Source organism: Streptopelia decaocto, assembly GCF_964273445.1.
Source record: "Streptopelia decaocto genome assembly, chromosome: Z".
NCBI lineage: Eukaryota > Metazoa > Chordata > Aves > Columbiformes > Columbidae > Streptopelia > Streptopelia decaocto.
Window position 1 is genome coordinate 58,159,725 of NC_138657.1, and position 18,803 is coordinate 58,178,527.

General features: G+C 37.0%; 1 protein-coding gene across 1 annotated transcript in view; it reads left to right on the top strand.

Moving 5' to 3' along the window:
• The window catches only part of HCN1 (hyperpolarization activated cyclic nucleotide gated potassium channel 1), a gene marked incomplete at both ends in the record, with an annotated part of 194,651 nt that overhangs the window by 154,321 nt on the left and 21,527 nt on the right, over positions 1-18,803 (top strand). Inside the window, one exon of the mRNA XM_082074987.1 lies at positions 17,539-17,779. Within this exon, the coding sequence (XP_081931113.1) occupies positions 17,539-17,779 (241 nt within the window). The remainder of the gene's footprint in view (positions 1-17,538; positions 17,780-18,803) is intronic.

Here is an 18,803-nt window from a genome sequence, read left to right on the forward strand (position 1 = left end):
CTTTCTTAGCAGATAACTAAGTATTTATGATACAAATATGATCATTCAACCTTTAAAAATAGTTGAAGGACATAGAATTATCAGCAAAAACCTGGTGTAAAATTAATTGTTGAATGAGAAATGCTACTAATAAATCTGAATATGTTTATAGTGGAGGTAAGACTTTTTTGGTAAAAGAGGATAAGTGTTCACTTTACAGAGCTTCTGAAAATCATGTATGGAACATTTTGGTTGATTAAAACAATGAAAAGCTAAGAAAAGGTTTGATGTATATGTGTAAGTGGCAAGTTTGTTGGGTAACAGAAGTAGAGTCATGTTGGTTGTGTGGAATTAACTAGAGCTTCATAAAAAAAGAGAAAAAGGACATTGAGCATTTTAAAATTTTACAAGGCTCTCTCTAGGTGATCCATAGCTGAGTAAAACAACTGATAGCTGACCTGTGTCACTCAAGGATAATCTTGTATTAATGAAGGGATTCCCTTCAATGACTGAAAACTAAGGCAGACACTGATTAGAAAATGGGACTTAAAAACTTGATCTTCTCCCTGCTTAAGTTAGTTGCACAATTTGGGTATATTAGTCCCATGGTAATATAGTTAATTAGTTATTCTCAGCTCTACACGCTCAAACTGAATTAAGCATGTGTTGCCATATGCGGTGTGCTGCTACCTGCTTGTGAGGAAAAGTGCTGTCTGGTGAAAGTAAAGAATTAAAGGTTTCTTTTCATTAAATTCAGAAATTTCACTCTTACTGAAAAGCATATCCCATTTTTCACAGTTACACTTATCTGATAATAACTGTCCAGCTTTCTTGAGAATCAGATAGTCAGGAAACTCCTGGCAGTTACAATTTCAGTAGACATGGCAGATTTTAAATCACTTATTCCAGGCCATGCAGGGTTGGAATCATCAAACGTATCTGTAGCTCCATACAAGTTCTGCAGCAAGTCTGAGCTAATCACCAGGCTCCCTCTGCACATCCCACCCCCCACAGACACTCTCTTGCTGTGAAGAAGACCTAGCTGACTAGCCTAGAAAAAAAGGCTTCATCTTCAAGCAGCAGCTGACATGTGAAGTAAGTTCTGTCTTTAATAGAATTTGCAATTAACTATCTCCCTCCCTCATGTCTTGAGATAGTAATTAGCAACTGGTAGAAATTAGCATATTTCCCTTATATAAATATCATCTCTGGTTCTTCAGCAGAGATACTTGTAGACATCTCTAAAGTTCAAATTTTTTTACTGAGAGTTCTTGCCACCTACATACTTGAATATCATTTGGCGCCAGAAGGCCATAGTCCCAAAAGCGGTTTGTGTAACTGTCATTACCTGAAGTGGAGATAGTACAGACAACAAGAAAAACTAAACCAAACACACACACACACAAAAGCAAACAAACAAACAAAATCACAACACCCAAAAATCCCAAAACCATACAACAACCCACAGCTAAAATAAATCTATTCTAAAAGGACACTTGAATTACAAAAGTTTAAAGACATATACATAATCATTTCAATCTAAGAAGAGAGTGTAAGAAATGTCCAAGTGGCTCAGCTCTGGTGCCTGTCTAAGCCTCCCGCCTCCCCAGCGGTGCCTGTAGGTGGATGCCCATGAACAAGAGCAAGGCAAGTGTGGCATTTCCCTTAATGACTCTCCTAGACTCCCAATATTTTCAATTCAAGGGCTTCTCTGAGACTAATGTGTTTTTTTCTACTGGGTAATCCTTAATACATACCACTTCCAATTACTTGAATCCACATTTGCTCTCTGCAACCCTACCCTCCTTTCACAAGGACCAGACCTGTACTCTGCTGCATGAGAAACCACCTCCTTTGGGATTGAATCTTTTTGTTTTGTTTTGTTTTGATGACCGTTAATTCTTGTAGCGGAAGTTATAGTCAATTTTTACCCACCCTTCACATGCCGGTTATGATTTAGTAGACTTCTATGATAACATCCTTAAGCTGTATTGTTTTGAAGGTAAAGAGACCTATTCTACTTAATGATTTCTTGCATTGAAGCCAGCCCACCCCCGTGATCATCGTTCTTGCCATTCTCAAAGTTTTTTTCTTTGAGTCTACTGTAGCGTTTTTGAGATGAGAGCACCAGATCTGCAGCCAGCATACTGATGTTATAATAGTAAAAACAGTTACTTTCCTAATAACTCCTAACATTAATTTGCTTTTTTAATCATTTCCAACCATCAAGTTTACTTTTTTTTTTTAATTGTAACTGTAAGACCTAACTCCTAAGAGGTAACAGATACATTATTTTATGTATTTGTCTAGATGTATCACTTAACACTGCTCTCCAGTAATTTCCAGCCAGCCCACAAGAACCTTCTTTTAGTTTCTTTTTAACTAACTTCTTCATCTTTACACAGTGCTGTTTCTGAAATTGGGCAGAACTGTGTGAAGTTCTTGGCCTTTGTTGTTCCCATAGGGATAGTGAGTGGAAGTACATTATGGTACCTATTACAGCCTAATGAGTCAAGTGTAAGACTATGAAAAAGATCTTGCACGGTGCTCAGTGTTGCATCAAGGGTGGCATTTTGTGACAGTTCTTGTAAGGGAGGTACTCTCACAGCAAAATAATGGAAAGCTTCCATTACTGGATTTATAATTGATAATAGTGATTGTATCTGAATAGAAACAGGACTAAAACCACATCAGTTTGGTACGTGTAGACAAATTGAGTACATTTTTGGATAAAATGTTTTGTCCTTCCAGAATAAATTGCAAATTTATCAATTTGGTAACTTTGCTAACTTTTTTCCTATTTTTTAACCTTCTCCTTTTTCCTATTAAAACTTACTTCTTTTTGTAATATCTTTCCTTCTATTTAATATTTATCTTCAGAAATCACAAAACATTATGTTGTCAGTTAGACTATACTGCAATCCTGTGCAAAAAGGATGAAACATCTCCAGAGTTAATAGTATGAGGTGAAAACGTGTGTGATTAGGTGATAGTATGCTTCAATCCTTTTTAATAGTGTAGTCATCATGATTTTTTGATACAGGTCATCAAACATTAAAATAGTGGTAGAAAATAAAATTAGTTTATTGAACAAAAATTAAGTGTCAATATTAAGTTACTGGAGATTCCAAATATTTTGTTTCTGTATCAAATTATATCCATAAATTCAGGTAATTATTTCCTTATAAGCCACTGTACTTTTATGCATTTTTGTATGCAATGAAACTTCCTCTGAAGCTTAAAGATGGTAACTAGGGAAAATGCATCAAAATTATAGATGTAATCATACTGGAACTCATTTAAATATACCTTTATATAACTATATGGAAAGAGTGAATCCTTCTTTATATAGTGCATTAAAAGTTTTTTCATATAGGCACAGATAAAAGGTAACTTTAGTTCATACTCTGGAGTACTGGAGTTATGAATGAATTATGTAGCATATCAGTCTTGCAGGAAGAATGCTGATATACCACAGCACTATTTATTTGACAAATGCTGAAGAAATAAAATGCTGGTTTTCAAAGTTCTGTGTAAGGTATGTCCGAAGAATAGTCTATGTATACAAGGCTTAAGCAAAGCCTTGAAAACTTCTTAGAGAGAACTATAATTACATTTTAAAAATTAAAAATAGTAACAAATAGGCCACTTTAATGTTGGAAATGGCAGACAATCACCAGCTGATTGGATTATTGTGTTTTAAGATGCTTTTCCACATGGATGTGACACAGTAACAAACTATATGCACTCTTAAATCTGTTTCTCAGGGACCTGAGACAATGCAGCTTAATTTCCTCAACTGTGGGGAGTATGTTTGCCCCTTGATGCGTGCTTGTACATACAGGAGTGTACATGCTGCAGTTGAGAAACAGCTTTTAAATTGCCACCCACTTGCATTGCTGTTGATAATATGCAAGAAACTTCCATCACAGTCCCTTCTGTGTTTGACATGCTTTGTTAGCAAAACCATCCTTAGCTGAAACATTATTTGTCAAGTCCAACTGCTTCCAATAACACAGATAATAATACACCATCAGTTCTCAGTAAATATGATCTTGAAGTCTTGTTACTGCACCTGTAAGATTCCTTTGTCCTAATTGTTTAATAAATACTTCAGACGTGACAGCTCTTCAAAAATACTGATCCAAATCAAATACCCAAATCTTTGTGCAGTGGTTGTCCTTTATAGAAAGGTAAGTTGTTTGAGAAAAGTACCAGACTATTCAGATGTAAACTAAATGTTGTGAGAGATGTAAAATCCCAGTATAGAGGAGTAAATCCAGTCTGCGCCTGCTCCTGTCTGAACTGCTGTTTGTCTGAAGAGCAGAATCAGAAAGGTTTTTGTGGGCACGAGGTGTGGCGCATTGACATAACAGCAGCTAATGCAACAGGAGTGCTGTCCCACAGAGGAGAATTTCACACTCTTCGAGTCTGAGATCATGCTTCCAAGTGCCCATCATATCTCAGTTTTTAATGGAGTGGAGAATTGTTCAGCCAGCTGATACCCAGGTAGTGCTGGGGGCAGCAGGTGGAAAAAGCCGAACACTTTTTTTTGTGCAGTTTCTGCTGAAAGCCAGGAAAGATTACTACATATCAGACAATGCTTACCACAGCATGTTCATCCCTATTAGGTCTGAATAGGCTGTTGCAATTTTAGATGGCATTGCTGATTCTTTGGAGGTTAAAACTGATAACAAAGTAATTCATATGACTTCTGAATTAGTTCTTGCGTAAATGCATTTTTTTAATGTTGTGCTTGTTTTGTCTTTTGAAGCATATATGTTTGGTATCGGTAAAAGTACTTTGGGGGTCATGTAATTCAAAAGTTTCTGCATTGAGCTGGCACCCTTTAAATGTGACAGTGTCCATGAAAGTCACCACAAATAAAGATTATCATTGTGACTCACCACCAGCAAGAGGAAATAAATATGCCATGCAGAAGCAAATGCATGTGCCTATTTTTATGCACTCAGTTGCACATTATGATTGTGGTAGTAACAACATACAGAAGGCTACACACCATTTCCTGTGCATAAATTTGGAGTTGCCTTTTAAAAGCACATGATCTCAAAGGCAAAAACAAGGAGGACAAAAAAACAGCAGAGCACAAAATCTGTTCTGAATGCACATTAATGAACTTAATTTCCAGTTGGTACACTGGTGATTTAAGAAGGTAAATCTTGTTGAAGCTATGGGAGATATCCAAGTTAAACTCTGAACTTCATGGCTATGCTAGGTCATTCTTTTGGTTTTTATCTAGTGCCACTTGAACAAAAAAAATATATTTATTTTGGCACCTGCACAGAACTCTGTCTAATCCATAGTTTTGGACTGTTGCTGTTCTCTAGCAAGCACAACAAGCAAGTAAAATTTTCTCCAAAAATTGTCATGTGGGTAACACAATGGTGAAATACTGATGTTTTTTTTCCCTAAAATCTTAGTACCTGAAAAATTAGGGTTCTCTTCTTCAGCTGCAAAATAATCTTGTGGAAGTATAAGCTCTTCTGATGAAGTTTTTTTATATAAGACATTAAATGGAAATGAGAATTGCTAAAAAATTGTTGAAATTATTTGTAAATGGACAGAGAATGAAATTTAGCATAGGTATGGATGCACAAGGTGTTGAATTACACATGTTTAATTTAAATATAAGTGTCTAACACTGAAGGTATTTAGTGTCTGGTATTTTTAATGGTTAACAAGAGTCTTCCTCCACTTGGTACTAAACTACTGTGGTACACAGTTGTTAAGAGATGAGTGGAGTTAAAAGCTGGTGCAAAATGTGGATCTGGTGCTGTGAGTGCAGGTACAGACTTCCCGGTAGCTCCTGGCCTGAGTTCAAAGCAATGGTTTTTATCTGTTGTCTCTCTTTCATGAGACCTTCACAGAGTCCTACTCAGCGGTGGCCCTGGATCCGAAGCCAGCCTGGGTATGAGTGGAGCTCTGATGGGCAAGGAGTTCCCCTAAGAGGATCTTTATCTCCCAGCTTGTCCAGTGGAGCCTATGTTTGTTAATTTTCTTTTTAATAAATCCTTTTTTCTTTTCCCCCATTTGTGAAAAGCAAAAACTCTGTGGTTGGTTGAGAGGATACTAAAAAGGTGTCATAAAGCACATACAGGAGCACGTTTTACTAACTCATTGAGTGTGTGCTCTGATCACTGTACTGTATTCAAAGCATTGGACAGTGCCTTCCTAGAAGGCTAAACTATTTTGTGGATAACGTAAATACCTTTCTGGTTATATACATTTTAAAGAAAAGCCATATTCTTTATAATTAACAGTTCTAATTTTAGCCTAGATTACAGTCATTAGTTAACTGTGCAACTGAAAACTATTTCATATTTATTTCTGTGATCTTGTGAGTGTCACAGGTACTGAAAATAAGTTTATTTCACAATGAGTTTTTCTTGTACTGAATTGAAAAGCAGGAAGCAAAGATGAGTCTGTGTCTATGAAAAAAGAAAAGAGTAGAACTACTAAGAATCATTTGAAAAATATACCTGAACATGATGCTGTTGGAGTTGTAACAGATTATTTGGGAAATACAATGGCTAGCACAGACATCCTGAAACAATAATCTAGCTGTCATTGTAGCACTCATTGCTGCACATTGTATAAACACTTTTGTATTTATGCAAATGTGAGATTCCATAATCAACCACATTTCATCAAGAGTAGAAAGTCTCCCATCTGTAGGGGCTGGAAATGTAATAGCTCATGCTTTTTAGTATCTGTCACAAAATAGATTCACTACTGAGGGAGAAATTCTGCCAGTATTATGTGAGCAGCCTACTATATAACAGGCCTTGAAAGAACTTAAGAGGAAATTACATCTTTAGAGAATCAGAAATGGAGGTGTATGTAGCTTGCTTTGTCATTCTCTAGCACCAGATACGTTCTACATAATATTGATACTTACAGCAATGGGATAAACTTAGAATGTGAGAAAGAGGTTAATACCCTACCTAAGCCATTATTTAAAGTTCATGGGTAGCCTATTTTTAGGCCACCATGTGAGAAGATGTTTGCTGAAAATAGATACAGATCATGTGTCCTTGCAGAATATAGAACATTAGGACGTTTCATTTCCAAAGAACATAATTGGGACTGGGAGCAGAATCTTCTTTCCTTTCACCTTTTTACTTGTAGATTATAACTTCACTTATACAAGCACACACTCCTACATGAGTTATATTAACCTCTAAATATTTAACTAAAACTGTTTTGAAATATAGTTCTCATGGGACACATTAATTGAACTTTGATTTTTTACATTAAATGTACAAAGACGTACATTTGTACACATATAGATATGTCCATGTACACATAAAAATATGTCTACAGGAGAGCATATATATCTGTATATATACACACATAGACGAACTTTCGGGCACATACATGGAAACACATGTCCAAGATGTGTGTGTGAGAAAAACACTATATCATACTCTTTTGATATCTTTGCATAGTACTAGGGACATACATCGCGTTATGTACTCCAATATGGTCTTTATGTTTTTCACTGTTACAGTATATTTCAACACATATTTCCTATGCCACTGTTCTATGGCTACAGTATATCACCTTAAAATGAATGGTAATGACAACAGTTTTAAGGACTCTCCTATGATATAAAATCAATGCAGATAAATTTATTCATAAAAGCAGAGATTAAGATACAGTCTTTAGATAATTTGAAAATCTTTCTGAATAAATTATAGGAACATATTTCTTATGGAAATAATCCTCAACCTATAATTAATTCATGAGGTGAGTAATGTAATTATACTTAAACGCTATTAATGGTTAAAGAAATTTAAAACTTTGGGCAAGCAGATGAACTGAAATTGTTTTGAGAAGAATATTTAACTGATGTAAGGAATGTGGTACTGCATATGCACATGAATCCTGTGGCTGCCAGGTCCTATGCACAGATGCTAATGGCAGTTCCCAGGTGCCCTGCTGTCATCAGGCCCCCTTGCTTTTAGTGCATGTCTAGTCCTGGGAAAAAAAGCACAAGCACAAATATTTAAGGCCTTAGTGATTGCATGCAGAGAGCAAGGTCAGCTTAATTACTAAATGTAGGTGACAGAAGACTACAGGTATCTCCCCTGGTTCTTGTTTATTGTTTTGTAGCTGCTTTCTCTCCATGCTTTTCAAGATGCACAAATGCTGAGAATGTCCCGTGCATCCTTGATCTGTCAAGTCTTGATCATTATTTTGATCGTAGTTGTAATGTGACTTTCTTTGTTACTCTGACACTGTACCGTTATTAAGTGTGTCTGCCTACTGGATGTTTAAAGAGTCTGATACATTACTTATACTCTAGCTGTTATTACTAATCCGCATTGACTAGTCTATGCCTGCCAGTTTGCCTTCTCTTTACGCCACATCATCTGCTATCGAAGCTGTTCTTGCTGTCACCATGCCTACTTGCACTTCAGAATTTCTTCCTCTCTTTACACCTCCCGTGCCATTCATGCATCTCTTTCCCCTGCAGCTGCAAATATCATCCAAAGTGGCACTCTCAAACAAATTCTATCTTCAGAGCTGTCTGGCTGTCATTCTACTAATGTATCCCCAGAGAATTCATCTTCATTTTCACCATCCAATGATACCTCTTCTGGAGCCAGCTCTCCATGTCTCGCCCTTACAGCTGAACATCATCCTCATGTTTCACTGTAAAACTGGGCTCCAGAGTGAGCGCTTTCAGTGCTTTTCCTACTTCTGCATTCTTGCACTCCAGCGCAGTGCCCTGAATGTGGGTCATAAGCTTCTTAGACTCCTTATCGGAACTTGCTACTTGCAGCATAACTTCACTTAGCCCTCGTGCCTGAACCCACTCCAGCGCTCTTTTCAGCAGCTTCCTTTAGAAGGCAAATTCAAATAGTCTCATCATTAACTTGCCCCAGTTCACATAACAAAGCAGTGACGAAGGCTGATTCAGATCCTCCTTATCTTTCTTTTTATATCCTTCTGTTATATATAGATGTGTACATCTATAGGTGACATTGTAAATATTCTAGCACACACACACACACACACACACACACACACACAGAGGCATTCAGGGTTCTGTCACATATTTGTCTAAGAAAACTAAATAAATCTTCTCATTACTTACAAATGCTCTTTTTTGCCACTTTAAGATGTGGATTATACTTAAGTAGCAATGTTTAGATTTTGTGTGTTAGGTAAATGTAGGAATTTGCTGTTTCTCCTAGTGTAGGGTAGGCCTTCATTGAATAGTTACAAATCAAATTAGATGCAAACAGAAATGTACTTTAAAACTCTAAATATCATTTCATTGTGAATATTTCAAGCTCAGCTAACTGGGATTTATCCAGTATAATCAGTAACATTTAATTTAAGCCACTTAATCATTGTATAAAGATAGGCTTTGAAGCAGTGGGCTTTTAATTCATAATAAGAAGTAAGTGTTAACCTAGCAATTAACAAGATAACAGTATTTCTGCTCCTGAGATCTTGGAGAGCTTTAAAATAACTCAGTGAAAAAATCACCACTGATTTTTAAATAACTGTTTTCCTGGTTGTTGTTACTGTGTCAGCTAACCAGATTCATAGGGTGTAGATAAAACTTCTCCCTGGAAGCATTACTATCTTCAATTTCTGGTCTTGATCAAACAAGTGCATATTAGAAATAAGTCAACACAAAAATTCATATCCAAGCCATGGCTTTCTTTTTCTCCTAAGGCATGTTGATTTTTTCCTGCCACCTAGTTGTTCGCTTCAGTACTTTGTTTTAGCACCCAGTCAGCTCCCTGCTAGCTTCAAACACAGCTTTTTTCCTCCCAGCTTTCATCCACAAGTTATTCTTTTCATGGCCTTGTTTTTCATCAGCAAGAGAGACTGTATTGTTGAGTCATAAAATGGTGTTCCGCATTCTTTTTCCGCATATTTTCCGCATATTTTACACAACAAAGCACCCAAATCAATATATTTCATCTAATAAGTCACACAAATGTAAGTGTAACTCAGGCTGCCTTTGTGAAGCTCCACTGTCTTTTTCCCTTTTTTCTTTCTGTCACGCACAACTACTCTTCCTTGCAACCAGGTGAATCAAACAGTGTCCTGAGCATAGCAGCATTCTTTCCAGCACTGTTCTAAAAGAGAACCTTTTTTTTTTGTTTCCCTGGCAATCAGGTGAAATCTGACTGACTCCAGTGAATATCAGAAGTACTCTTCATTCAGAAAAGCTATAAGTAGCATTTGAGCTTTTTTTTGGAAGGATGTAGTAGGAAAAAATAGTAGCTGCCACACAGATCACAGATAAAGACTGATTGATGTTACCAAGTGGTATCACTGGAGCTTCAGTGCAGATTACAAATGAGTAAGGATGAATATGGTTTCCAGAATTATCAGATTACCAGATAGAGGAGGAGACAGGAAGCTCCAAATAGAGTGGAAAAGCAGTGCTGCAGGAGGTATTAACTTCTGAGCAAGCAGATTTGACAAAGTTTTTCAATTGTTAGAAAAACTAACTTCCTTCTGTTTCTTAATCACTGTTTTAGAAAAAATGTGAGAATGCGCCATTAATTTGTACCACAAATATGATGACTAGCTCACACCATTCTTTGATACTCACACAAGTTTCTGATATGGATACCAATAGGATATGAATACCAATAGGATTTTGCCAACTTCACATCTCTTAGGATACACCTTTCTGCCACAATTTGACAAAACACGTTTAAATCTTTAGTCTCATTGCCATAATGATACAACTTTAGTATTTAAAATGCCTTACTAAACCATTATTTCAGTCTTAAGCACCCTCTGCCAAAGATGTTATTTAGTAAATACTATAGCATTAGTGAATATAACACACAAATGTACACACACATAATTAGGAATGAAGATACTTGGTTATTGAGGGGCAGAAAACTGAAATAATGATTGTTAAATACATTTGCAATTTGCTATTTATTTATTCTGTCAGCAAAAAGGAGCAGTCTCTACAGCAACTGCTGTGTTGTACAGCACTAATTCCGTATTTTCTTCTGTAATGAACTATGTTTTTTTTTTTTACTAAGAGCATTCAGAAAAATTGGTCATCAGTACAGTTCAGAAGGTAAAACCTGCAAGAAGTAAAGGTTGGTCAACTGGCCCAAACTTTAAGTAGTTATCTGGATTATCAGGACTTCTCAAGCTCTTGAAATTAGGCTGGCTATCTCACAAGTACAGACCACCTTAAAATGTTGCATGTATTGCTGTTCTCATTTTGATACTTCTCATCCTTTCCCAGATGGAAACCAAACTTAAGAGACAGAGCACATTTCAGAACATTGAACAAGATGAAAACTGAATTCCCTTTAAAACTAGCCCAGTTAAGGAACAGATGGACAGCTGGGTGAATAAAAGGATGGATAGTGTCTCCTTCCTTCCTTCCTTCCTTCCTTCCTTCCTTCCTTCCTTCCTTCCTTCCTTCCTTCCTTCCTTCCTTCCTTCCTGCCTGCCTGCCTGCCTGCCTGCCTGCCTGCCTGCCTGCCTGCCTGCCTGCCTGCCTGCCTGCCTGCCTGCCTGCCTTCCTGCCTTCCTGCCTTCACCCACTCTGTTTCAAGGCAACTGAGTTCACATGTGCTATCTTTGCCCTAGATATGAGAGTTTTTTCAGGTTTTATGCTTTGTCTGTAGGTCAAACACATAGTTTATCTCAGAATAGGGCATTGTTGGGCTTTAAAGTCGAAAGGGCTAGACAGGGAGATTTTCTAAGACACACACACCTGCAGTATTCAGTTATGTTGACAGAATGGCAAAACAGCAAATTCCTGAAGAAAAAAAGAACTGTGTTTCTCAATATAGCTCTAGACTTCAGTTATGTTATCCAAAAACTATAAGTAAAATTTAAGCAGAGTCTCTGTGTTAAATTGATGAGTCTAATTGAAAAATGAAAAATCATGGAAATGCCATTCAAAGAAAAACATACATGGTTGTTAGTACTCATATGAAAGCCTCTAAGCAAAATTTATTTTTCAAGTCATACACTATGTTTAGATGAGTAAACAGAATGTGTCAAAGCAATTTGAACAATTTCAGTGCACCAGAAATGAAGAATATTGCATCCTGTTGCCACATGCAGATTTTCTGGCATTAACTAAGTTGTGAGCTAACGATGTAGTCATTCCCTCAGTGGGGTACTAATCCTAGTTCTCCTGACTACCTACTGTCATAAAACCCGGGAGAACTTAATATCAGTGAGATGTCTGTTTTCTGCCAAAGTTTACTATAATTGACCAATGGGTTAAAAAATTGCAGAAAATAATGAACACATACAGAATATGACTCCTTAAAAACTGGTTCAAAAGTATTTAACCTGCTCACATGGCCCCAAGTCTCTAAATATGCTTTTCTTAATCAATTGCTTGGTAATTTTTCTTTTGTGAGTTACTTCTAAGAGAAAAAAAATAGGTTTCTCAGTGAAGAGAGTTTCAATGGCAAATAAATTAAGACTGATTTAGTTTCACATCCTTTGAAAGCAGAATCAAAAGAAGGGAGACTCAGAAAAGCAAAAAGTGCATTGTTATGCACTAGATTTTTGCAATATTATGTAGAAGTGACCTAATGAAACTAAACTATTTTTTTGTGTAGGCACAGACAGGCTTTGGTGGCCTACAGATAAGAAGGACATAGGGTGTAGATGGAAGTAGTACCTTTTATTAGCTCAATTTTATTAGTGGGAAAAAGCAAAGAACCTTTCAGGAGCACTGATCTTTGAAGAACTTTGCTTTTTTCTACTCCATCTATCTAAAAACCTTCTCCTGGAGAAAAGATCCTAAAAAGTCTTAAAGTTGCCATCAGAGAAGATGGGCACCTTTGTGGCTTGATCACAGCTAGGACAACCTTGCAGCCGCCTCTGTAAATGTGACATCTTGAGACGCATCAGAGCAGTCATCCAGAAATATTGAACCCATGCAAAATAATGATATCTGATCATTTAACATCAGTTTGAAAAAATAGCCAGGAAGGCCAAGGTGAGTAATAAAAACAGCACACTATAAAGGAGCAGGAGCCAGTGTAATTACCGAACAATCTCTTACATAAAGCAGACTATTGCACCACTGACTTAGTTCTTGTGTAACAGAGACCGATACTTGAACTGGATCAACACTTGCTCCACGTAGGTCTGAATCACTCTTGCCCTTTAACCAGTTCAGCTATATAATACCTTCCTAATCCTTTCTTCAGGATTCACTTGGTATTATATTCATGTAGAGGTGAGACAAAATCATTATTATTTCATTTAATTAAGATAGCATATTGGGCAGCATAATCTGGTTCCAGTCTGGCTTCAAGTAATTAACTCAAAGAAAATATGAGTGAAAGACTTTTCTCTGAACAAAAGTTAGTTTTTAATTTGGCAGTTTGTTCTTATGTTACCTTTCAAAACACAGAACTATTTCTCCTAGTACTTTCTGAATTACCTAAAACACGTTCATAATCTTTACCGTTTCTTTCTCCCCAAGATGGTATTTAAAGTAATACATAAGAATCTGAAATTGCTGCACTGCCTATGATTAAGATTCAGGGAAATGTATTTTACTTGCTCTGAATGATCTCATATTTAAATAAAAGAACACTTTAAAGAAAAACAAAGCACTTAAAATGACACATTTCTTTCTCCCTCAGTAATTTTCCACCTCCTAATGTCTTAAATAAGGAAAGTTTGTACTTTAGCATAAACTTGCACAGAAAACTAACCAACAAAATGGATGCATTACTAGGATATAATGGCTGAAATTACCACAGCAGGGTGGTTTTATAGCGATGTTGGTGCCTTCATTAGGCAACTCAGGCTGAGCAGGTAATGTGTGTGTACATGGGCATATCCAGATATAGATCACATATTGAGAGAGAAAGGTGGGCAGAAGTTGGAGCCGTAAGAGGACATGATGTTTCAAGGATGAAAATCCTGTGACAATGGTGTGTTTTGTTGGGATTCCCAAGATGAGATAAATTTATTTCTGTTTGGACTGGCTCTGCGCAGAGGAGTCCTGCAGGTCTGAATTCTCCCCTCTGTCTATATCATTCTCTCCTATGATGATATTAAGATAAGTTATTGATCACTTCTTTTTTTTTTTCTTTTTTTTTTTTTCTTTTTTTCCTCAGTTTGCCTTTTCCTTTCTTTATATGCCCCACTTCTCAACTTCCACTCCAGCCACCTTTTCTCCAGGTTTGTGCTCCCATGTTCTCGCTTTTCCAGGAATTTCATTTTTTCAGTCTCTTTTTAAAGCCAACCTCCCTGCTTTCTTTTTTCCCTTTCTTCTATATCTTTGTATTCCTTCTTTTTGCTTTCCTGCCATTCTCTCTGTCTTAATACAGCTCCACCTAGGTCTATGCTGCTCTTTCTTCCTGATCATGACTGGAGTTGAACTTTCCACTCTCCCAGCCTTCTCTCTTCGTCCCCACCAGCTTCTATATAATTTCCAGTCAATTTTTGCTTTCTGTAGTAATTCCCTTTTTCTGCCTCCTGGACACGTAAGACAAGCTATTCACTTCAGAAACAGAAAACAAGCAGCAAGTCTACTGAAAAGCCCTTGAGAAAGGCAAGAGAAGTAATAATTATTTCCAGCTTTCCAGCATCAGCCTTGCCTTTCTGCAGTCTCATAGAGTGCTGAGGATGCAGTCTGGGACTCCTCGCATGACGCCACCATACCACGAGCAGTGGGAGCAGAGAATAGCTTTCCCTTGGGAGGGAGGTGGTGGCTGAAGCTTTACTGAGGAATGGAGCATTTAGATTAAAAGGAAAACAGTCTTTTCCTCATCCCTTAGAAAGACAGTCAGCTGGAATCTCTTCTTAGTATTTTTTCCTTCCTACAGAATATACTAGAAGGGGTAGCCTGGGATTATTCCTCTAGACTTAATGACTCAGCAGGCATCACTGATCTTGAATGCCAATGACATCTCTCTGGTGGTTCACACCTTGCAGTGCTGTTCCTTCAGATACTTTAGGATTCAGGCAAACAGCAGACATCTTGCATCAAATTTTCCATGTGCTTTTACAAGCAATAGTAGTTTGTGGGGTTTTTTTAAGCTCTGATTCTGATGTTGTGTGCGTAGATAGTATTGTTCCATAGTGTGACACCAATAGCATCCCTGTCTTTGCCTGCACTGGGTGAGAGTCATAGCCAGACTGCTCTTCTTTGCTGTAAGTGGAAGTCTCCCCGTTATTACACATCACAGTCCTCTTTTCCTCACATCTTTTCTGTTTCTATTCCTGCCTTGTATTCCTGTACATTTCAAGTTTCATGCAACCATGAAGAAGTCTACTCTTGGTCTCAGATCTGTTTCCTCCTGTCTTAATCCAGCCCATTTGTGCTTAGCCATGGAGTCCATACATGGTGCAGTGTTTCAGGCATGCCAAAGTAGTCGTAAGAAGGGGATGTTATGGCAAACAGAGAGGCTGAGAAGAGGGAGGCAGTAGTGTTAAAACTGAAGGAAATGAAGTGTTGTTCTATTTCCATCACTTATAAATAATTCTCAGATAAAATGTTTGTGATGGAATCGTATCCCTGCTGAATTCAATTGGAGTTCAGTGACTGACTGAAGATGTAGCATCTTACTCTTCATTCACTCTATATTTAACCCAATAATTCCAGAATTAAATCTGCATTAAATTATAATTGTATAAAGTCATATTTTTTTTAATCACATTGACTTATTGCAGAGGAAAAACAGAGAAGGAGGAAAGGCTTATATAGTATTTATCTAAGTATATAGCTGTGATGCTATTGAGACCAGGGTTAAAGAGATTCCCTGTACTTTGTTAAGAATCAATGTTCATTTCTGCCTAGAGACACTTCTGTTTCCACTTTGTCATCATATAATGACACTTTCTTGCAGGATTGTCAGAAGAGACCATAAATCTATCCTAGGACTAGCACAAGGACATAATTTTGCACTGTTTTTTATTTTTTTAATGGAAAATAAGACATTGCTGGAGATAACAGCTTCCTGCTTCCTAGGTGCCTGTTGAGACATTTTGTTTCACGTTGTTTTTCTGAGTTCCACTGGATTTATTTTGAAAGGATGTAATTTCTCTGTGAAAGGTGGTTGTTGCTTTGCTCTTAGATCATGCCCATGCCTCTTAATTGCCTCAGTAGCCATTTGCTTACCTGCAAAGGGAGATTCCCACCTCCTTCCCATGTGCAACGGCACTAATTTGAAGAACCCACTATGGTTTGTTGCTTATACTGTGGGAAGAGCTCAACTTCTCCACTGTGCCTGCAACCAGGACATCACATGGTGGGAGTGGGAGGAGAAGCAAGGAGTTTGTCTGAACCGTGGACAAAGATATCTGAGCTTCTTACGCAGAGAGATGGCTGCATGGGATGTATGAGATATGTGAGTATGAGACAGTGGATGCATGGGAGGTTGAAAAAGCAACTTCCAGCATGGGTCTCAGTCAAGGGGGTGAGAGCACTGGTAGATGGGATGTCGTCTCCTTTACACCACTCACAAAGCCTTGGCTTAGTGTAAGAAATGCTAGGGATACTCCACTGATGGCAAAATTATGTTTATTTTTCCAAAGCAGTTAGATGGCTGCTGGTTGTATTTTTCTTTTATTTGCTCTGTGTGCATTTATATACGGATGATCATATATGCTCTCTGTGTCATGTTTGCATTGCTAATGCAGTTGATGTTGCCTCCCTGGGCCCCTCTCCATATGTAATACTGATTAGCCTCAGCTCTTCAATACACTGTTAAATCTGTATGACAAGTGGCCATGTTAGTTTTCCTAAGACAAAGAAAAGTCTGTAAGAATGAGCTTGAAAGTCTTTCAGAAATTTTTCCATTTTTTTGTTTAAACAAGTAGGATATTTATAGCTTTTCGATAATAATACTTTCATGTAGATGTGCTCATAGTTGGCTCTGTAAATATAAGTATTCTTGGTGGGAGACGCCCTTAAGGCCTGTAGCAATCTTAGGAAAATACCAGTGCTTTCTGCATATAAGGATCTGCTATATATGTATTTAGTTGAAGGGCAGGATTGTATGCCTCTGTATTCATAAAAGGAATTAAATCCTGGGAAGGAAATTTTCCTGTTGATTTCAGCTAGCCCTGCAGCTGACTGTAATGTGCATTTATGTTACCACTGAAGTTGTTCTGATCAGAAAGATGTTACTGGTGGAATGCTTGAAAACACAGGGCTCGCATAACTTTATCACTTAATACAGCTATTGCAGCAGCTAATCTTGTGGTCAGGCAGTGTAACTCCTATTTAATTTTCATCTTTCTGTCGTATTTTTATGCTTAAAATCTGAGGGGAATAATAAATAATGTGAAAAATCGCCTGAAGAAGACGACCTTTCACTTCAAAAGTACAAATCAGACTGAACTGTGTTTCAATCACTTCACTAGAAACAGACAAAAATATAATTAAAGATTAAAAAAATAGACACAGAAAGAAACACAGGAAAGTCCAATATCAGCATAAAGAACTTCTTTGTGAAGAAAGCAGATTTTTTTTTTTTCCCCAATGCCAATCATATTGTATTTATTCACTGACAATTATTATCATTTTGCTTCCTTCCTATTTAGGAGATTGTCAACTTCAACTGTCGGAAGCTGGTTGCTACAATGCCTCTTTTTGCTAATGCAGACCCAAATTTTGTGACCGCCATGCTAAGCAAACTGCGATTTGAGGTGTTCCAACCTGGAGATTATATTATCCGAGAAGGGGCTGTGGGTAAAAAGATGTATTTCATTCAGCATGGTGTTGCTGGTGTCATCACCAAATCCAACAAGGAGCTGAAGCTGACAGACGGCTCTTACTTTGGAGGTGAGTAGGAAAAAATAAATGAAAATAAGTTATACCATTGGAGTGAATGCATTAGAACAAAACATGTTTGGATATCAGACAGAGACATCAGAACAAGTCTGCTGAGTGTCTTTTGCTTATACAGTTCCAACTGCAGAGTGCACAAAATATTTCTGAATAAGACATTCAGAGTCTGCTTACTATTGTGAGGATAGTTATTGAAGATGCAGAATGACCTTCCTGAATTTTTAAGTTATTTTGAATTAATTAGTCTGTTATTTAACAGACAGTATTTAAATAAAAATATAATAATTTACATAGTAATTTTATAGCTATTTAAAGCTAAAATAAACAAGAGCCATTTTCTTTTAAAAGGGATAGTGGTTTTGAGTCATAAATGTAAAGTACTTCTAAAAGGTAAAAATCTCTGTAAGAACTACACAATCAGGCAGTGGATAAAAGGCGATTATTTATATGGGTTATTTTGGTATTCATGAATATTTCAAACTGTTATTAGTGCTTTTTCACTGAATTTTAGTGCACAGCAATGTTTATCCTTCCAGTATGTACTATAAGAAACCAGACTCCCTATCTGACTAGTTTGCTATGTATCTAACGTATATATTAATTAAAACCAGACATGAATTTTAATCCAAATTAAATTCATGTGGTAATCCTAATGAAAAATAGGTTTTCATTTAGATGAAGACATCTGAATTTGGCTTAAAGCAATCTCTTTTTTTAGTATAACAATAGAGCATATGAAAATGTTGTTCCTTGTGACTGTAAATTTTCTTTGCACAATAGAATAGGTGTCTGCTGCTAAGAAAAGCAACAAGGCTGCTTTCCAGAAGGTGACTGAACACTTCTGTGTACCACTGCTGCCCATGACAGTTACAGTTACTTGATCATTGTATTAATTTTCTGTTGAATACCTTGAATCATAACAGAAATGGGTGAAAAGCCTTTCAGAAAACATTCAATTGAAAGCCTAATCAGTGGCATTTAGATGGTATACAGAGGTGGGAAGCTTAGAAAAGCAAAT